Source organism: Pseudoliparis swirei, chromosome 11 (assembly GCF_029220125.1).
Source record: "Pseudoliparis swirei isolate HS2019 ecotype Mariana Trench chromosome 11, NWPU_hadal_v1, whole genome shotgun sequence".
Taxonomy (NCBI): domain Eukaryota; kingdom Metazoa; phylum Chordata; class Actinopteri; order Perciformes; family Liparidae; genus Pseudoliparis; species Pseudoliparis swirei.
Genome location: NC_079398.1, coordinates 13,407,809 through 13,430,860, shown reverse-complemented (window position 1 = coordinate 13,430,860; position 23,052 = coordinate 13,407,809). Strand labels below are relative to the sequence as shown.

At 44.8% G+C, this 23,052-nt stretch overlaps 1 protein-coding gene across 2 annotated transcripts in view; it reads right to left on the bottom strand.

The window, feature by feature from the left end:
- The window catches only part of arid1b (AT rich interactive domain 1B (SWI1-like)), a 160,463-nt gene that overhangs the window by 128,798 nt on the left and 8,613 nt on the right, over nucleotides 1-23,052 (bottom strand). For both annotated transcript variants that reach the window (XM_056427057.1, XM_056427058.1), the window contains exon 2: nucleotides 8,560-8,766. In XM_056427057.1, the coding sequence (XP_056283032.1) occupies nucleotides 8,560-8,766 (207 nt within the window). The remainder of the gene's footprint in view (nucleotides 1-8,559; nucleotides 8,767-23,052) is intronic.

Here is a 23,052-nt window from a genome sequence, read left to right as displayed (position 1 = left end):
AGCACCGCAGACGCCGAGTCTGGATCTTTCAAAAACACTCCATTTGTGACGTTTCACAACGATTGCCTGCATTCAAACACCGAATCATATTAAATTCTGCCGTCACTTCACCTGCTCGGCGCGCACACTGATGGGGTTTGCAGCCCATTCAACCAACGCAACAGAAAATACTGACAGCTGGGTTTAATTTCACTAATGGCTTACATCCCCGGGTCCCATTCGGTGTTTTGCCATCTTCCTTGATGTTAGATCGAGCGTGCTTTACATTGAGATAATTGATAGTTTTGCTTCAACTGGTCTGTGATAGGGGAGGGGTTTTCTCCCCCCTTTCCAGTTAATGGCCACAAAGCATTGTCTCCACGTGGCGTCTGATTGGCTGAGAGCCACTCCACAGCAGCAGGGTAATAAAAGTTACAAATGAGAGCAGGCTATTAGAGCCATTGACGTGCGTAGGCTAGCTTGCTAATTAATTGATCCTGAAACTTCATCTATTCTATAGCCAGAGAGGAACCCTTAATTAATCAGCCTTTCCATATCGTTGTCCTCCTTTAACCCCCGCCCCCCCCCCCTCCCTTCTCTCTCACTCAGGTGAAAATGCCCAGAAAGTGTGTGTTGGTGTGTATCTGCATGGCAGACATGTGTACTGTATACTGGGAAGGAGCCTCCAGTGTTTCTAGAGCCTTTCCAAAAGGGAGGGGGCGTGAGGAGTCTGTCGTGGTCCCCTTTGTACCCCCACCCTTCCTCTCCCTCCATCTTTCCTGGCAGAGGGGCTGATTTATTGGGGTTTCCCAGCCATCCGTCAGAGCAAGCAGCGCTGGCTGCATTAACCCCAGAGACAACCCCAGCACCCGGGGCCCCTAAGTGCTTCCAAGTGGCCCTCGCTCTGTTGAGGAACCCCCCAACCCCCAATCCACCGTGCTCAATCGATGTCGTAAATTACCCATCTAACTCTCCAAAGTCGATCGTCTACAAGATGTTTGGACGGACAAGGATTTTTACAGCTTTTTATTTAAATGGAAATTGTGAAAGTCCAATCACTATTTTCTGGCCCGAGTAATGCTGACAAATTAAGTTTTAATTATCAGCGCCTGTGTTTCTCAACTGGTAATAATTCAGGTGCGATTTAGTCAAATATTTACAAACCTACCTACCTGTTGTCTCTTGTTATTGTTCTTTAGTATCAAACGGCCTTTCGATCAATAAGTCTTTTTCATGAGACATTTTGTCACAGTAAGAAAGTCACAGGTGTAAATAACAAAAAATAAAGTGGCTGAGTTCCATTTCGCTGCTTCTCTTTCCTGTGTCCTCGGCCTGTTTCACGGCACACGTTCTGACATATCAAAGGAGGAAAACATGTGGCACTAAAAACATAAATGAAAGCGCCAACAGTGACCGTGAGCCAGTATGCACAATACCAGGATTGGAATTCAGCCATCATTCATTTTAATATTGACACGTGTTCAGATGTCTTCTGTGAAAAGTACGTTGTTACAATACCACAAAACAAATATAATCAAAGTTAGCATGATTAAAATCCAATTGAATTGAAATAAAAGATTCATTGAGCGTCTAAGCTATTTACAAAAAACAATTCAACACATAGTTTACACGCATGACACAAGCTGATTTAATTGAATGGTTGCAGCTGTTTTTGAGAACCACTGTAAACGATGTTTTATGGCAAATTAAGTGAATAAAAACAAAGAAGAACCATCTTAAAAACGTTGCTCATTATTTAGGAATGCACCGAGCTTGCCCAGCTTAATGTAATAAAGGCATTTTAAGCAATACAGATGTATAAAATTTCTGCACTTTCATCTTTTGTTTTTTGCCTGCTGATCATTACTGAATCCTGACGATTCCTGAAACATGATCTTCAGAAAGAGAAAGAGTGTGACCGTGAAGGACAGCCGGCTCGTGGAGGAGTGTTGTGGTCTGTGAGGACTGAACAGGCGGCAGGTCCGCCACATTTCCACTTGACTTAAAATGCTTGGCTTCTATTAAGTTGGCCCGGTGTGTAAGGAACAAACAGCCAACACTGGAAATGGTTTCTGCTTGAGTCTTTGAAGCCCCCCCCCCCCCACCCTTTTGTTTTCCTCCCGCTCTTTTCTCCCACTCCTTCACCCCTCCCCTCTTTTCACATCAAACACGAATGTTTCCTTCAAATTCCGTTTCCTCTACGACTGCCAACTTTAAAATCACAGGAAATTACGCTAAGAATTGGCTGAGCTTTTTTTTATTTTTATTTTTCTTCTTCTTTTTATATTATTTAAATTTCAACTTCATTCCACTTCCCAAACAGACGCTTTTTCTTGTGTGGCCTGTCATCCCCAAGGCACCCGCCTTCCTCTTCTACTTCCTGTTCTTCGTCTCCTTTTTTTCTCTCCCCCTACTGATATGTTTGTCCTGGCTCCACACACACACACACACACACACACACACACACACAGTCGTGTACGCTCTATCTTTCATATCCTTTGTGACGCCAACTAAACCGAACACAAGTTCCTGGACGTCTCCGCTGGAGGCTTGTAGCTGTACGGTTGTGTCTGCACTTGCCTCCTATTGCTGGATGAAATACAGAAAGCCTTGAGGAGAGGACCTGCTATAAGAATGTTTCACAGAGTGCGATCACGTCAGCGTGTGCGTCGGTACACTGTCAGTGCAGGCATGCGCCGCATGTGACTGAAGAGGCAGAGACATCGAGCTGGAGGGCCTCAACAGGTAAACAAGGTCCCCGAGAAACAATGACTCAATCTGGACTGAAGGGTCACAAACAGCCGCCGGGTTACACACACACAATGAGTACCGTACGCCGATAACTCCACCGCTGTAAACAACCAGATGAAACAGCTCAGTCAAAGTGTTTCTATGAACTAGAGGTCTTTGTGTCAGCTGTTAGCTTCCTTTCTCGCCTGCAAACACTTTTTTTATTTTATTTTTGCCGATGTGAATGCGTCAACACGGCATGTAGGCGTGAGTGTGTTTACGTATGTAAATGTCAAGAATATGACATCTTTTACATCGCTGTATATTCTAAGGTGCAAATATATAGAAAGAATAATAAATAGCTGAGTTGACATGATTTGTGGGTGCACAAATGCCACATAAATCCAAAACATTGTTCAGCTCAAAAGAATCCAGCTATCCATCAAGTTATACTCCTTCTGGTTATTAGTATGTCAGAGTGTGTTCAGGCACACACACACACACACACACACTCAAGAAAATCATTCAATGTATTTGTTTTTGCCTTTCAGACATCCGTCATCTCAGAGATTTCCGACCCCATCCCAAAACAATGGTGGTGAAATGAATGTGGTTTGTGACGCTCAAAGCTTCAAACGATGTGTTGTCCCTGTTGCTCTGGATAATCCACCAACCCTACTATCAACAATTTTCATAGGAACTATTCTTTCAGTGGTAAATACTACCAATAAACACTGTTTACAAAAAGCTCTGTGGATTTTCTAAAGTAATGGAAACACACATTCAGGATATAGATGTTGCTCTTGGATTTATTTTCAAATATTTGCTGTTTTTATTTTAGTTTTTGGGATATTTTATGCTTTTATTTCACGGCAATAGTAACACAGGTCCCTGGCTTCCTAAAGGGGGGCATTGGGTTTTGTGGTCGCCGTCTTCTCCCCCAAACCAAAGGGGAGCTCTGCATTTTTCGGACGGAGGTTAGCCCCTACAGATCGTATATTTAATACCTGCACTGGATGTGATATATGTATTGCTGTGGAGTTCCTATTTAATACGAGTGGGGCTTAATTCTGGCAGAATGTAATCATAATAATGGCCGTCAAAGAGAACCTTTTGTTCCTCTGCTAAACCCCCCCCCCCCACACACACACACACTAACACACAGGCACTCCGTCCTGGGGAAATCACAGAGATAGACGTACACAAATATCTTTGTTAACGTCACGTTGCTTGGCAACATCCCAGCATGCTTGGCTGTGACAAGCTGAGGTCTCAGCCCTGAAGCGCAATGCATCATGGGGGACTGTGTGTGCCGCGTCTTACATCACCCACAATCCCCCGAGCTGATGCAGCCGCAGTCAAGACGGCGAGAGTGATCGTTGAAGCTGATCCTGGGGCAGTTTTATAACATCTGAGGTTAAGATGGAGGGCGGGGAGGCTGATTTACCCTCCTCCAAACACAGCCGCAATCATGTCCATCTTAACTGCATTTGGTGCATCTTTTGATATGTAATAAATAGGAACAAAGACTTGATGTACGGTAGATTTTGCGGTAGACATCTGGGGCTTTAATGCTTCGCCCTCCCCGCTCCTCCCTGATCAGACCCCTGACCGCTTTTCAGGAGGTGAGGCTCATTACGCTCATGTGAGAGTGTGGAATTAAACCTCCTCCTCCAAACTCATTACTGTGAGCTAGATTTCACCGGCTGCAGATAGGCAATGCGGTGGTGCTGCTTTTAAAGCCAGAGCCAGATAATTAGAAACTTTAGAAGCACATTTCCCATGGCTATATAGCCAGAGTGAACAACTAATTCTATTTGAACTAATTACCTTCTATAGCGCTTCGTTCGGGCTACGCAATACGCCCGAGGATTTCATCAGTGAGGAAGAGGAGGTTTGCTCCCTGGTATAACCCTCAGACCAAGAATCCCGCTTAGTTTGGCGAGATAGTCTTAAAACATATAAGAAGGCCCTCCGTAATGCCAGAGCAGCCTATTACTCATCAATAATAGAAAAAAATAAAAACAACCCCAGGTTTCTCTTCAGCACTGTAGCCAGGCTGACAGAGAGTCACAGCTCTGTGGAGCCGAGCATTCCTATAAACCTTAGTGGTAATGACTTTATGAACTTCTTTAATGAAAAGATTGTAACTATTAGGACAAGATTAATAATCTCTTGCCCATAACCAGTGCCAATCTGTCCTCAAGTGGAATGAAACCGCTGTATGCCCTGGTGTATATTTGAGGATTTTCTCCTATCAACCGTGACCAATTATTTTCAACCTGTCTCTTGGACCCCATCCATTAGATATTATCAATGTGTCTCTGCTAACAGGCCACCCTTCAAGGTGGCTGTTATTAAACCTATCCAGAGGTATTGGCTAACTACAGACCGATCTCTAACCTCCCTTCCTCTCCAAGATCCTTGAGAAAGTGGACATCATAATAGTTTATTTGAGAAATTTCAATCAGGATTTAGAAAACACCACAGCACTCTCTGTCCTGGTCTTACACCATTGACCATGACATCCTGTTACAGAGACTGGAGCACTAATTTGGTTTAAATCCTATTTATCAGATCGATCTCAGTTTGTATTAGTTCCACAAGGTTCTGTGCTTGGACCAATTTCAGATGACACTCAACTATATTTATCGATAAAACCAGAGGAGAGCAACCAACTCTGTAAAATTCAAGCATGTCTTAAAGACATAAAAACATGGATGACCTGCAACTTCTTGATGTTAAACTCAGACAAAACGAAGTAATTTTAATCGGCCCTGAGCACCTCAGAGATCAATTATCTGGTGATGCATCCAACACCACTGTAAAGAATCTTGGCGTTATCTTTGATCGGGACTTGTCCTTTAACTCCCTCAAGGACTGCATTCTTTCATCTACGTAATATTTCAAAAATCAGGCACATCTTGTCTCAAAAGATGCAGAAAAAGACTGGATTACTGCACCTCCTTATTAGCAGGCTGCTCTAATAAATCTCTTAGGTCCCTCCAGTTGATCCAGAATGCTGCAGCTCGTGTTCTCACTAAAACTAAGAAAAGAGATCACATCACTCCTGCACTAGCTGCTAAAATCAAGAATCACTTTAAAATTCTTCTCTTAACCTACAAAGCCTTGATTGGTGATGCTCCATCATATCTTAAGGAGCTTGTAGAGTCTTAAAAGTAGAATGGGAGCCAGAGCCTTTAGTTATCTTTATGGAACCAGCTTCCATTTTCAGTCCGGGAGGCAGACACAGTCACCTCGTTCAAGAGTAGACTTAAGACCTTCCTCTTTGACAGAGCTTATAGTTAGGGCTGAATCAGGTTTGCCCTGGTCCAGCCTTGATATGCTGCTATAGGCTTATAGAGGATGCACTGAGTACCTATCTCCTCTTTTGGATGAATTTTCATCTCTCAATCACACGTTACTAACTCTGCTTTCTCCCGGAAGTCCTTTTGACTTTACGTCTCATGGGGTCATCGGACCCTATGAGTATCTGCCTGATGGATCGTCTGAATTCCTGCTCATGACTATGCCACTGTCCTGTTGAGACTCCCTCCTCCCCACCGCCATCTGCCTGATGGATCGTGGAGGTCTCCATCGTGGAATATGCCTACTATGAACTATTCATACACTCTGTCATATTCATTGAATGTATTTTGTCCTTCTGTACACATTACATCTATTGCATCTGTCCATCCTAGGAGAGGGATCCTCCTCTGTTGCTCTCCTCCAGGTTTCTTCCTTTTTTCCCCTGAAGGGTTATTTGGGAGTTTTTCCTGGTCCGATGTGAGGTTTTGGGGCAGGGATGTCTATGTGTACAGATTGTAAAGCACTCCGAGACAAATTTGTAATTTGTGAAATTGGGCTATACAAATAAACTGAATTGAATTGAATTGAATCACAAAGCAGGAGCGGGGATGTATTTGTGTGCGTGTTACTGACTGTACGTCATTTGGTGTCGGCATTGCTCTCCATGCACAGCCTGTCTTCACCGCATTTTCAATAATGCTTGTTTTGGGAGCGCGCTGACATCATCAAGAGGCGTCATATTGGGTTTAGACCTTGCAGCTTGGGTAATGAAGTCTCCCTGTTAGCACTGCAGAGCACAATATCACCAAAAACATAATGGAGGAAACTAGTTGTTGAGCAAGACACTGAACTGTCCGGCAATAATGCAATTCCTCTTATATTATGATGAGGGTGGGAATAATAAGTTCAGCTTCCACCTACACCTTTTTAGCCATTACTCATTGGGGTATTGGAGCCTTTTAAGCTATTCATTTGACTATTTATTTATTTATTGTACATTAAAGACCAAAATGTAATAATAAATTAAACTATATATATTTAACTATATACAATTATTTGTATTTTTATTATTACTATCATTATCATCATTATTATTATTATTATTATAATTATTATAATTGTTATTAGGATAAATACACATAGCTGCAGTAGTAAAAACCCACATTAAAATGATTACATTAATAAAATGTCACAAAGCTCTTCCAAAGCCACAAAACACATTATATGTATAATGTTGTATTCCCTGAGATAATTAATCTTCATTTGTAAAATCAGTGTAGCATTCCTTTTATTCGTTGTGCACCTCTCAGGAAACCTTCTTTTTTTTCTTCCTATCTCCACATTGGGATTTCTTTAAAATACAAAACAGAAATATTCACTGTATATGTGTAAATTGTAGGCGAAGGTTTATCTGAGTATAACACACCTCACCCTCATGCGACCTCATGCACATACTTTCAATCTGAAGTCCATCTGTTATCAGTCCATCTGTCTCTCCTCTCTCTCTCTCTCTATGTGTGAAGAAGCTCGCCCCACCCGAAATGTCCAAGTGTCAGTCAACAGACCAGACTCACTAAATATAGCAGGCAGTGACAGCAGGGGACCCCGCCCCCCTCCCCGCTCCCTCCTCCTCTGGCTGTGGTCCTCAGTCGTGCTGCTTCCCTACGAACTATACGGAGGGAACTAGAAACACAAACACACGGAAGAAGTTTGCTTTCTGCCAGAAATGTGGGACGCCCGTATCATGATCCACACAAACACGTACATTTCGTACACAGAGTAACACACACAAATATTGTGTCTGTATTTTTCCTTCCAACACACACACATACATACACACTTCCAGTCCGAATTTGGGACTCAATAAAGCCGACAGAAGCACTATTGTCTACAGCGCCGCACAGACACACCGTGACGTGGGTCGGCTGTGCTGCGTCTATATTTACGACACAGAGAGCATTCCACCACGCACACAGACACACAATTAAAGAGACGTACACAGAAAAATCAAACGAGCATGCCCACACACACACACACACACACACACACACACACACACACACACACACACACACACACACACACACACACACACACACACACACACACACACACACACACACACACACACACACACACACACACACACACACACACACACACAGCGTATAGAAATACATAATCAAGCATACAAGCGCTCCGTCAAACCAGCATGAAGAATGACCATGCTTACACACACACACACACACACACACACCACACGCACACAGCGTCAAACCCATCTCGCTCCAGTGGGAGTTTAATGGGGAACGGAGTGACACCACCACATGCCAGGGTGTGAGATGTTCTGCCTGGTATTTTAGGCTGCTTCTCAAATTGAACATGCCAAGCCTTCGGGGGAAACCAGTAGGAGAATGTTCCCCATGCCCCACATCCAGTAAGTCGGCTTATAATACCGGCTCCAGGATCTGGATGGGCAGTGCCGAGCTGAGGGAGCTGACTACACGCAGAGAAATGTAGCGTTTTGGTGTGTTGACATACCTGCTGTTGAGGATACTGCATCCCTTGCATGCCCATTTGGCCCCTCCCTTGCATGCTCATTGGATATCTGTGCGGAGGAGGTGATGTGTATGGCTGGCTCGGAGGGTAAGGCCCGCCTCCTCCCGGCTGCTGTGGAGAGGAGTACGGGTTGTTGGCCATGCTGTAGAGCTGCGAGCGCTTCATAGCCATGAAGTCCATGGAGGACACCTGCAGAGGGGAACAGGAAGGACTCGTGTTACGTCATCGGCATTTCTTCCTTGGCTACTCCCTTACACTCATTCTCCACGGTGATGGGATTGGCTGAGTCATTAAAATTAATTCATCCAGCGCATGCCAAGTTGAAAGGAAGTCCACTTAGTGCAGACACTCCAACCCACATCCGCCTTTGATTCATCTTGTAATTGCAGAGCAAGTGGAAGCCTTAAATTAATGTCTACAGGTCATAAAAGAACTACAACTGGAATTAAGTCAGCAATGATGCTTATTGCATAGCTATCCAGAGCAAACTTTGCTGGAGGATGGCCAACATATAATGATTTAATTAAAACCTAAAGCTTGTCTCTTTGTTCTAATGTCTGAAAGGGTTTTGAAAGTGTTGTAAATGTTGTTTAAAGTGATGAGAAGCAATAGCAATGAAAGCGATTTGGCCTAGTTCCCACAACCACAGCCCAGCAGTGCCAGTAATCGCCGTACAGCGCGCCCTCACTCACCGGCTTGTTTTCATGTCGTTGCCGACCGAAACGAAATAAAGTGGCAGAAACACCGAGAACTACATTTGAGTTCATGCTCTTCCGAATTCAAATGAGAGAAGTGGCGAGGGGTGTGAATCTGGCAGGGATTCAAACATCGCGTTACAATTGTGTCGAGGCATATCAAGTTTGCAAGTTTGAGTCCCAGGAGGGAATTCGGGGGCAGGGAAGCGGTCAAAGTACCTGCTCTCCGAAGATACACCTTGGGAGCGAGCCTCTTAAACAGATGAAACAAAACGAAAGAGAAGAAAGAGAGGGTGTCAGGGGCGACGTATTCCATTGTAAGTGTTTCAGAGTCTTCTAGGAGGTCGTTGGGGTCTCCGTGAGCCATTTCAACATTCCGGTACAGTGCGCCGGGCTAATGCTAATCCGTCACCCGTAGCGCCGTGTTTGTCTGTCTGCTGGGCAGATAATGTGCACTTCTCCTCTCTTTCCTCTCATGCCTTCTCCCTTTTGTCTCCGCCATGCAGGATCATGTGTGATTTATGACATTTTGTTCCTACTGTTTCTTACACACACACACATACGTTCACTTCTATCTCATCTCTAAATAACTCCCCCCTCCTCCTCCTCCTCCTCTTCTCCTCCCCCTCCACCACCACCACCCTCCTTAGTTCCCTCTCCTCTTCCCAACTCAATATCACCTCGTCGTAGCGTGGAGGAGAAATTGCTGTTGCCTCATATCGCCGGGCTAATATCAAGAAGACATGTCAGGGGATGGCGGCACTTTATTCAGCAGGTTACGTGCGGACGGTAACGGCGCTCTAGCTTTAAAGTGGTTTTGTCGACTGAGGCATGTGCGTGGAGTACATTGGACTATTTCACAGAGTGCAGAGGAGAAAGAGAAAGTGTTTTATAGTTTGGAGAGAGATAGAGAAAGAAAGCCGGAGAGAGAGAGAGAGAGGTGCTCTACGCTCTCTAAAAGTTGTTTCACAGCATGGAGGTTTGTGGGTGTGTGAGAGAGGAGAGGGGGTTACCCCACAAAGGTCCACACACTCTTTTTGCTACATTTGTGTTAATGTTTGGAGTCCAGCTTACGTACTTTGCCCTCCTTCATGTGTGAAACTTCCGATGAGTAAAGCCTTCCCAACGAAGCCAAAGTCAGAGTGCAGCGGTTGATCTAAAATGAACAAAGTAACCTTCTCACAGAACTGACACCTCATCTGACAAAATGATTGCCAGCACTAGAGTTAAGCACATTAGGGAATAATTAAAGTGATGAGCCATTGTGCTGTGAAAACACATTTAAAAAATGTTTTTGGAGAGAAAAATAATTTGGAGTTTTTGAAATACTTCAAGTTCAAGAAGCAAAATGTGTTCCTTCTTGGATTGTTTTTCTTCTGAGGAAATAATCCTGAATCACCTCATTGTTTGTCTTGGCTCCTTATCGCTCAGCAAGACGATTAAGAGCTGAAGTTATACTAAACCAACTGAAGATCAGGGGAGACATTTGTTTAGGAGAATCCTTTTAAACTGACTTATACGCTTCCAACGTAGCAATAACAGTGTTTCCTCCAGAGCGGAGAGCAACACATGACCTGTGAAATGCTGGTACACTCAGAACACCCCCCCCCCCCCCCCCCCCACAGCTCTATCCAGTTCCCCAATCCATCTCAAGAGGTCCTCCGTTTGCCAAAAATGTTGAGCGCGGCACAAGTAAATCCCCTCACATGGCTGCCAAGTGTTAAACACACGCTTACAGAAAAAACCATAACTGCTGCCCTTTAGGAAGGCATTGGTCACAGAAAACAACTTCAGAGTTTTGGGAGCGGGGAAGTGGATGCTCGATTAACTACACACACACACACACACACACACACACACACATGCACAGAAAGGTGTATTAGCAGAATCCTGCTCTGGCTCTCACTGTTGATCTCTTGTGGGACATTCTTAAATAAAACAGCCACAATAAAATGATAGAGCGCTATCTAATACATCTTCCACACATGGCAATATCCACACCTGTCCACTGAGGCAAGAAACATGAGTATTCTCCGCCTCCCCAAGTGGAGCCTCCTATCTGCTCTCGTGACAAGTTCCATCCACTAAATGAGATTTCAGCCCACTGCAGCCTTTTCCTAGAGATATGCCCACTATTTCCCTCACACCATCCATAAAAAAAAGACAACATTTCTTGACAAATTGAAAGATTTTATTTCTTCCTCTACCCTCAGAGAAATGGCTGTCGTTAGGAAAAAAATTATGAATATGACACGTAGTGAATCGTGTTTGCGCCAGAAGGCACAGCAGATAAAAAACTAGGGGGAATACGAGGAAATTGTTTTTTTTCTTCTATTTTCTTCAAATGTGTTTTTTCACTTTTATTCATCTGGGTATGCCATTCAATGGAGGAGGGGGGGGGGAGGCATGCGAGACAATAGTAATTCAACTGCTAAATTTAAAATTCAATTTATGAACTCCTCTCTAGCGCTCTGACTTTCAGGAGTTTTTTTCCTTTATTTAAAAAAAAAAACCCAAAGCCATTAAAACAGAACATGGGTGAAATTACTGTGGGGTGAAACCTGCTAAATTGCTTTTCTGAGCTTGATCGACAAAAAATTTATGTTGCAAAAATGATTGTATTTCTTCTCGCTTTAATGTGCTAAGTTGTTAATCAGAAAGAGACAAAATGCTCAACACAATAAGCTTGGATATGTGGATTATGAGACCCACACTGGGATCAAACAAACATAAAACAAAATTGGGAAATGGTTATTATTTCAATTGCATTTTGGATGCGGGAATTCTTTTTAAAAATCTTCTGATTCATCAGCCGTGGTGAATGACGCACACACACACACACACACACACACACACACACACACACAATGCTACCCTTGCTACCCTTGTCCTTCACACCAGATGACCAAATCATCACCTGTCTGCATCAGCCCTTCATTCCATTTATTTACAACACACAGAGGAAACAGTGGCGCACACACAGCCTCGCCCACTTAGCAGGTGTCGTAACAATACAGTGAGACCAGTGTTGCTACATACCAGCCTTCAGTATTTCCACTCAAATGCAGTTTTTTTCCTCCCAGAGGATTTTAGTGGTGCTCTTCATACAACCAGCACTGTAATAACAAATGTTCCTACAAGCTGCTTTATTGAGCGGCGGCTGCTTCAGAAATAGTTTCAACCTCGGAAGAGCAGTTCAGTGAACTATTATGATCCGTTTAATCACCCGGTGGTTTAATGCTGTCGAGCACAACATACTTTTCCTGTTGGATAGGCAACAGTTCCTAAAAAAAGACATGTCAAGCCAACGCAGCTCCGGTGAGTACTGGGGCTCTAAAGCTCCTCGTAGATACTCAAAGTTTTTAGTCTGAAAAATATGTACAAAAATAGAAGGAATTATATCTTCCACGTATTATATTATAAAAACTTATTTGGCACTGGCGCAAATTAGTGCCATGTGAAAATGGTTCTGCATACAACCATAGAGAAACACATCAAACCTGATTGTGTTTGAAAATTAGCCCCGAGATGCCCTTTTGGTATTGATTATCTTTTTCTTGGAAGGACTAATGCGGATTGCCTCCTTTTATACCTGTGCAATGAAACCCTTTTTCGCTCGTGTGTATTTGCGAGGGAAAAACAAATAAGGATAATTATTGTCAACGGATCCTCTTTATGCTCGGTGCCGCGTCGGTCCGTCCCCGGAGAACCGACATGCTGCAGCCGGAGCCGGGTGGTCTGCTGGGACAATCAGCCTCGTCTTTTATGTGTTTTATTTATACCACGCAGCAGAGCACTCTCCCATTCCTATTACACTACGGGGCCCGCCGATGCCTCGGCCCCTCGAACAAAGCGTCAGGCTTGAAACCTCCTCTGCATCTGGGCCTGCTGTTGCAAGCAGCGGAAAGAATAGAAAGCTAAAAGATGGGAGAGGCGGAGAGAGAAAGAGGCGGAGAGAGGGGGAGAGAGGAGAAGAGAGACTGCAGCAGTGGGCGAGTACAGATCGAGTTCCATATTAATGTGTGCAAATTCCCCCGCTCCTGCTGACTAAGATTAGAAAAATTAATTTCATGGATGCAGAGACAATACTGATGTCATCAAGCAGAGAGCAGAGGAGCAGCGCGCTGTTAACTCCTCCCTCCCTGGCCTCCGTGAGGAATAGATCACTCTTTAGTATCGGTCCATCACTTCATTCCACTGACGGGATTCAAAGCAAGTTAACTCAACACTAAATGCTGACAACACACAGCACTTCGCCTTGACAGGTCTTTCCTATCGAGTTACCCCCCCATCCTGAAAACAGAACTTATTGTGTAAGTGTGTGGTGAAGCCGAGCTGTGCGCACAGTGGCGTTCCCATGTGAACGCTGCATCGCTAAGACGACCAAATTCAGTGAATTATGTCTTGGAACACAGTCTCACCCTCCGTCTCAGCACGCACGCCTTGTTAGTCAAAAGTCTCGTGATGAATGACGACGTGAAGACCAGCGCTGGTCCGCTGGGAGCTGGGCGGAGCCAAATTGCCTTTCCTCAGCCCACTATGCCCGGATGGCACGGGCAGCTTGGCATGAAGGCTGGCTAGCAAAGAGACTCATGAATATTATCAGAGGGTAAGGGAGACGGGGTTGAGAAGGAAAGGCAGACAGATAAGAGGTTGTTGTTATGCGGCCGGCCAGCGGGCTTTTGTGTCTGGCGCAATGCACATAATTGCTCACTCTCCGGCGTCCTCCTCGAAGCCCGTTGATCGGTGTGCCCTCTGCGTTTGACACCATTATTTACATCACACACACACACACACACACACACGTCAGGGTGCTCAGAAACACAGACACACACCCCTTCCAACCCCCTCTCGTGTGCATGAGGAAAAGTTCCCGAGCGTTCGGTTCGTCACGGCCGGCACAAAGACGTCATTAAGTGAGGGGAGGAGAGGGATGGAGGAGGAGAGAGGAGGGAGAAGAGAGGAGGGAGGAGGGTAAAGGCGGAGGAGAGAGGCTGCTTCATCTGTCTCAAGTGAGATTGGGGTCGCGGGGTCGTCAGAGCTTTTCCCTCGCCAAGACTGAGAGCTAAAGATGCGGCAGGGACGGAGAGAAGAGGGAGGGAAAAAAAGGGAAAACGAGATGCGGCTGACATGCTGCGACACGCCATTAGAGAACGATAACAAACTAAATGCAATCGCCAACATACAGCGGAGGAAACACGTGTGGAAGAACACAGACCTCAAATTTGCCAGTCAAACCTCGTGCCAGGAAGCAGTTTTCCAAGACTGGATTTTCTTTTACGATTTCCACTACAGTAAAACAAAATAAATATAGAACATGCACAATTTGTCGATGGAGAAGAAGTGGGATTCAAGTCTGTTCAGGGAACAAAAAATTTGCATTCTTTCCCTTCTAACACATTCAGAGTTATGTCTTCATGTGCTGAGCATTAAATCATCTGACACACTTTGTTTCACATCAGCGGCGTTTCCCCTTGAAACAGTTTGTCGCTGGGTAGAGCGTCACGTGAAAGGCCTCGAGGTAAGATCGCGTGGTCGTACTATTACTTTGAAACCAATGCAAAATAAATGCTTTCGGGAAATTGGGATGGCACCTGCTTGCCTATTCTCATAGAGAGGGTCAGATCAGAGGGTTCTGATGTGAGGGCGAGCCTTACCAGTCTTTCTTTTTGTCTCGTGTGTTTGCTGCCTGCCGTGACCCTGGGACAGTGGAGGGGCCCTGAAACACCCCATTGCATCTAGTGGAACGAGAGGAATCCTCTCCTCTCTAACTTCCACGGAGAGGTGCTATTACACAACCAAATGAAAGAGGCGGAAAAAGAGGGCAGGAGGGAGGGAAAATAACAATAACTCCATCTGCCCCAAAGAGAGGGAACGGGCCATCGGAGTAAATGCGCTGCCCTTTTGCTTCCCACGTTCCCCGGCGCTGAGCCAAAACGCTGTTATTAAATATCCAGGCTAGATTTCCCCCTTATTCAAGGAAATCACCACCTTCGCTAATGGAATGGTATTGGAGAGGAACTGCGTTTCTGCAGCTTGGATAATTATGAATGAGGTCCCGTATCGCCAAGTGTGTTTATGAATTCGCAATGGTTATTCATGATATTGTGCTCAGAGTAGGGTGAAAATACATAAGTGAATACTAAGCGAACAGACCAACAGAAACGATGCTAAAGGGTCCTGAGGGGGCTTTCTCTACCATCCATTAGTCTTCCCTGTAAGGCAAAGCTTAACGAGCTCCTCAGGCTGGGAGGCTGGCCATTGAGGGAGAGGGAGCAGAGTAAATTATGAATGCGAAAGCTTCAGCTAACGCAATAAAAGAACCCGTCCCTGTTATTTAGCATTTTTCCTCCATGACTTTGTTTTGGCGATCCTGAAACACAGGTGTAGTATTCCGGTTGTTCTTTCGTCTTTTATCAAGGAATTAATAAATATTAAAAATACTGTTTCAAACTAGGTCATCCCTGTGGTGCAGTTAAAGAGGCTCCCCACCCAAAAACAAGGATTTACATTCAGGCTGTTTGTTTTTGGAGCGCTACCCAGTCCTCCAGGGTGAAACCATACGCGTTTCACCTGCGGGTGATCCATCACTTAAAAAACAAAAACACAAATAACAAACAGATATCCTGACCTTCCTTCCTCAGGCGGATATTAGATACTCATTAAAAGTCACCTGAAACAATTTAAAGCAAATTGATTTCATTATGGGACTCGGCACGACACACCGGGCCCCGACGTCTGATAGCTCAGCGGGAAATTTACCAAGTTAATTAGAAAAGAAATTGATTTTCATATACATTTTTTTTTTCTCTACCTCCGCTTTACTTATTTTCACTGCACCGCTGTAGAGTGACGCGGAGAGGGGCTTGTTGATGCGCGGTGAAGTTCAGTGTGAACGGGGACACAGCAGGTTGCCGGCTTGAACATTGTAAGTGGAACCAGAAAATGTATTCCAGTTTTCAGCGGTAATAGAACTGTGTGTGTGTGTGTGTGTGTGTGTTGACAGCTTGTATATAGCATGTTACGGTAGTGATTGCTCCCCCATAAACCCTACGCACCAATATCTCTTCACCTCTTGCATTCATACACTCAAACACACACTCCGCCATCACACACCTCAATCTAGCAGCAGCAGCAGCAGACGTGGCCTTCATTTGCTCATGTAATGAATGTGAGCCTCCACTCTTACACACCGCTGTGAAGGCTTCACTAGAAATGGGCTCCTTGACCTGGGTTAGGGGCCCTGGAAATTGCTGTCCCTCCCCCCCTGCAGCCCCTCCAGGTCACCCTTTGGGAGACCCCAGGCTCTGTGAGCCCAGGCAAGGCCTCCCATCTCCAGGGCCCTGGGAATCAATCACCGAAGCTGGCTGGGAACGTGAGGTGGGGGAGCTGGGTCGATCAATGAGAGAGCCGGTGGGAGCCGGGCTGCACATACACACTTCTGACTCACACTTAACTCCACCATTCCCTCCCATTATTGCTATGCCCCAGGGCAGCTATGTTTACGGTGGACTAAATGTGCCAGACGATATAAACAACCTATGACTGAGAATGTCAGGTGATATCTGCTATTAAAGGGCATTAATTAGACATTAATTTCTGTTTACGATCGATATTTTTGATAAGCCTCATATATTTTCACTATATGATAAAATAAAATAAAACTATAGTTAATCTGCTACCAAATTCAGCGTTTTTTGCAACCAGACACTGTAACTTAATCGGAGCAGAGCGGTAGGCATGTATAAGAAGAACCCTGATCATGAGTTGTTTTACACATCGAACTTTGACCGACCTTCTATCTCGAGGTTTTTTATTAAAGGCCAGACATATTGAAGGGATGCACATATTTCCCAGGAGAAGCCACAGATCCTTTTTCTGCAACACACACCATTTCACCATGTGTCTGATTCTGTGGTGCGCATATGTCTGTGTGTGTGTATTTACTGTGTGCATCACGTCCACGGCAATTTTCATGTGAACCACTCTGTGTGCAAGTACATCGGATTTTGAAAACAATAAGTGAGTTAACTATGTTTGTGGTTATGAACATGTTTGTGTGTGAACGTATGAGCACACACACACACACACACACACACACAAATCCGTGTATTAAGCCACTGTAAATGCACAACTTGTCTACAAATGTCTGCCAGTATCAGGAAAACATGTGCATCAGTATTTTGTGTGTGTGAGTGTGTGATCAGTGCGTACCATCTGTGTCCAGATGTTGCGTAGAGAGCAGGCTGCGTGGACAGCCAGACAGTTGGCAGGCCTTCTGACAGGCCTGTGTTCCTTATTGATAGAGGGATCACAGACACAGAAGAGTCAGCTGTGCTCAGCTAGACCACAATATTGTCAGCTCTGCTGTTATTCATCCCAGTCAGCCAGGAGAAAATGGGATGTTCTGAGCCAAGTTTATAGCTGTCAGATCTGGACCAAATAGCAGTTGAATAGGTTTCAAACATTTGGAAAACAGCATGAGGATCGTTTGATTTCTCATACAGATGCCGCCAGATTATCGTGCCAGAGCTAAAGAATGTCATTGTATTTCATTTCTGACAAGGATGTTAATACAGATGACAATGAAGCTCATGCAGTGCAGTGGGGTGAACAGCAGCAAGGGCCAACATGGTGGCAGCGGGTTGTGTGTTGGTGGAGGTGTAGCACAACAGGAAATACAAAAGCTATTTAGTACACGCACACACATTGTCAAATTAAGCAAATTCCCTTGTTAAAAAACAGGTTTTTATAATATAGATGTTTCGCCATATTCATGCTGCCAACATTTCACAAGATCATCAATATCCTTGCCACTTGTATTTCGACAAGTGCAGAGCTTCTCCACACACAGAGCGGAGCAGAGAGACAGCTGAGGAGAGGATAATGTTGAGGAGAGGATAATGTTGTCGACAGGCGGCAACCTCCAGTTACGCCGAGTGAGCCAATGAGGAGAATAAAACGTGCATTCTCTCTACTGTCCAGCAGGGGTCGGCTCCTCCGGTTGCAAAAATAAATGTGATTGTATGAAAGTCTATGAGAAAATGTCTTTACTTATTTCTTGATTTATTCCCTCAGTAAATATTGTAAACATGCATGTATGGTTTCAATGGCTAGTTTCCGCTTGATGTTCATTTAGTAAAATCATGATCCATTTTAGAGTCAATTAGACCATAAAGCAGAGTCTGCATTAGGACGGGCTGACTGGGGTCGGCATGTCGCTGCCGCTACCAGAGCCGTATACGGCTTCTCTACATCCCTCCTCCAAATAAGGTCACTTCAGTTGCTTGGCTGGAAAAAACCAAGATGGCGATGGCCATAATCCAAGATGGCGACTGTGAAATCGCCTAACTCGAGGCTTCAAAACAGCCATCCACCAACCCATGGGTGACGACTTGATGGCTACGTCCACCTCTTATATACAGTGGGTACGGAAAGTATTCAGACCCCTTTAAAATGTTGACTCTTTGTGTCATTGCAGCCATTTCCAAAAAATAAAAAAGTTAATTTTTTTCTTATTAATGTACACTCAGCACCCCATCTTGACAGAAAAAAACTGAAAAATAGAAATTTGTGCAAATTTATGCAAAAATTGAAAAACTGAAATATCATATCTTTGGTGATGTTGTTGTTCCCTCATTGTTCGCGGTGAACTTAGCTCTAAGTAATATAATATAGCCCCAGTACGTTATATGTTGCTAAATCCAACACTGCTAATCAGTAACCGGTCATATAACCGGTCACTTAGAAGGCAATTTGGCACACACTTATTACCACACCAGTCATAATGATGATGTCATGGCGTTTGCTCCTCGTGTTCTTCACTGTTATGGAGGAAGAAAACCACCAAATCAGCTTTAAAAGAGATGTATTCCTTTGTGTGTGCGATGGATCGGATTTATGGCAACGTGAAGAGTGGCTCATGTGGATTTCAAAAAGTTACTGATACATATTTGGAGAAGTAACTGATCATAATTCTAATCTAAAAACATATAAAAAATCTTTAAAGTGTTACATTTTGTGTGGTGGAGGTAAGTAGCAGCATAAGTGTGTATTCGGCCCATCTGACGCCCTGAAGCAGTTAACATGGAGGACGCACTGCAATCACAATGATAGTAAACGCACAAGGTATTTTAAAGGTAAGGCCTAAACTATCCTGCACATTATTATTGCGTTTATTTCCACTTCTGAGCTCTTACATAGGCATCTGTTGACTGCCTAGTTTCCATTATTGTCTCCCTGACCTTGCACCATGTGCCATCTTTCTTCCGGGCTCCTGCCAGAGTTATGGAGCGGGCCGACGTTTATGGAGGGCAGACCCTTTTCCCGGAGCTTTGATCCAGAAAGTTCTATTGCTTATAGTTTTGCAGGGGTCATTCAGGAGGAGCCATGTGGGCAGCAGAGTGTGTAAGTGAAAGCACATTGAGCTGCTCATTTTAAGCAGCGCCTCAGTGTGAGGCTAGTGCACAAGGGCCTTGGAGGACTTAAGGGGTTATAAGGTGCATGTTGGGCATGTGTATGTGTCAGTGAAGGCTATGCTTTACCTACTTGTGGGAATGTGAGAACGGAACAGATACGCTAATCCACAAGGGGAAAGAATCACAAATCAAACATGAAAACAAGTACCAGAAAATAGTGAATGGGATTCCAATGCAAAAATCTCATATCCCAGTTCTCCTATCCGTCATCTCTCTTTCATCAAAGCCCTCCGTCTCCTACACAAATGATTCATGCCGGTAGCTAAATGTATTCATACCGTTCTGTTTACTTTATTACTCCACTTTTATTCCGCTCTTTTCCCCACATTTGTTTACAAGAATAAAAGCCTACTCTGACAGAATTATCCTTCAGCACAACAAAAATAAATCACAGCGCGTGCACACAAATCATTCACATTCAAAGAGCACGGATAAATTATAGATGGTCCCTTTCTCCCCAAATATGCATTTCATTAGCATTTCCTTCGTCTGTTGTCTTTTTCTCTCTCCTTCTGCCCGCCTGCACGCACGGCCCACTGTTGTGTGTGGGTGTGCGTGCGTGTGTCTGTGTGTGTGTGTGTGTGTGTGTGTGTATGACTGGAGAATGGGAACACACTTGCAGCAAAGCAGGACGCGTCCCCTTTCCCAAGCCTAATTTAGGATTCAATTACAATACTCTTTAAAAGCGTCGACTTTGCAATTAATTATTTCGAGATTAGCCTGACAGTAATGGGCCTCCCACCGACGCCAGCCAGCACCAGACTGGCCGCCCGCACCCCAGGACCACTCTGTCTCTCTACATATAACTATACACTTTTCTCTTTACCCCCTAGCTCCTTCTCTACTTTTCCCCTTCACACTCTTTGCCCGCCTTCTCTCCATCTTGCATGAGGAAAAGGGAGACGGGATAAATCTTCATAATCCTCACCTTCATTCCCTCCCTGTGTCCTTTCTTTTCCTCCACTCCCTTCATTGCTTTGTTACACTTTGTTTCTTTTCTTGTTGTTGTTTCTTCTCCCCCTTTGTTAATCTGCGTTGTGCTCTGATCTCCTCGCAATTGATATTGCTTCCGAGCGGCGGGCTGCTTTTTTTTACGAGTCACAAGGCCCTTTCCTCCACGTCCTCGACGGTCCCCGAGAAATGCTGACGGATGAGCCCCACGGCACAACGCACACGCTCATTAACACTCGGACCGGTACACATTTACCCACACACACACAACTGTCTGTCACCCGGCGTAAGCGAACAAACACGCCAGCCTTCCTCCGCCCGCTTTGATCGGAGCCAAGCGAGGCATTTTTCTCTCCCCCTTCCTCTCCACCGCTGCTGCATTTCCTCGCACCCTTCACCACCAGCACACCCCTCGACCCAATCATGATTCTTTTTTTCTTTTCTTCTCTCTCTTTCTTTCCTCGTTTCGGAAATGAATGTCATCATCCATCCCCTTTCTCCCGCTGCCGCAACCTTCCCCATGTCACCCCTGGGCAAAACTCAGCCTCAGCCCCCGATTCTGTTTATTTAAATATTTGATATGTAAGCAGTCATAAAATAAATGTCAGATGAGGGAGAGGGAATGGATACGCGGGGTGAGCGAAGAGAGAGAGGTTATTATGGGTAATGGTTTCTGATGTACATTGTGGCCCTCACAGTAAACCTCCCCCCCCCCCCCCCTAACCCCACCATACAGAGAGATCTGCACATGACGGAGCCGAGAGACGCTGGAGCAACAGGGAACTAGGTGAAGTCTGAATGTGTTTGTGTGCCACGAAGGCAGAGATGCAACAGCTACACACACACACACACACACACACACACAGAGTTACTCACTTGTTCGACTAGCGATATGGAAAATAGGCCCTCCCATGCACAATTGACTTCTAATACATTGTATACTCCTCAAACCATCCATTTACCAGGAATTGAAATTTCAAAGGCCCTGAAAGCAGCACTTTGCAGGCACTTTGCAAAATACCTTAAAAAAATCTCCAGCCTCGACAAATGCTCTCTCTCACTAACTGCCAATTCCAGCACGTCTGTTAAAGTGACAACACAGCCTTGTTCTCTGGTATATTGAACATCACTTTATTGACTTGCCAGGATTACCATGTTGGACACGACAAGACCCAACGCTGCCTACTGTGTAGACACCCCACCGCCGATACCATTACAAAGACACACACACACACACACACACACCCTGAGTGTGTGCACATGTGTGAGTCAACCAGCTAGTGGCACCCAAAGGATTACACGGCTGTGACAATTTCAAACCAAGAACTGATAAAAAAGCAAACGGGAGGTAGGCGTGTTGAATAAATCAAGCACGGCCGCTGAGAATGAGAAGGAGAGACAAAGGGAGAGTAAGAGAGTCTCTTGGTGAACAACCTTGAATTTCTCCTTGATGCTGAGATGCTAAAATACTGCAGATTGGCACAAAATAAAATACCCAATTAAGAAAAAAAATCTGCTCAAAATGTTCATTAGTGCTGATGGTATATTGGCTTGGCATTTCAGGCCCTTTAATTCTCAGACCTTTGCCTAACAAGCTCCTCGGTCGCACCAAAGGGCTGCGGGGAAGGGGGGGGGGGGGGGAGTGACATCACATCAGAGGTCGAAAGTCAAAGAGAGGTGCTGCCGTCTGTTGACCTCCGTCACCTCTAAATGCTCAAACAGGCAGAATCCCCTTGTGATTTGCCCATCTGTCAGCACGCAGAGGTGTCTGCGAGTTTACACACCTCCAGCTTTGCCTGACAATGCACATACACTCACACACTCACACACACACACACGTATATCGCATGAACACCCACAAACCCCACGATTAACCACAGCACTCACACAAGCCCATTCCCATCACACTGGTTACACACACTTAAGCCTCGCCTTTTTACATTTGTTCACACACATCTACACTCAACCCCACACACACATTCTCACACACGCTGATCACACAACTATAACTAATAATAATAATTATTATTTTTATTAATGCTCTGATGTGCACCGCTGCTGTGATTTTTGAAATGTCCCCACTGTGGGACGAATAAAGGTATATATCATATCATAACTGCCCCCACACACAAATATATACACATTTCCATCGATACACACCTATAATCACCTTCGCCTTTCCTAATACAGTTTTTCCACATATACAGTACCTCCTCCACACACAGACACACACACACACAAACACACACACACGCGCGCGCCCTCTGCCCCCTCCAGAGTGTGGGTCAGGGTGCCCTCCAGAGCGCCTCGCACTCTTCGCTGTTAATTACCACTAATTGGACCCGCTCGTT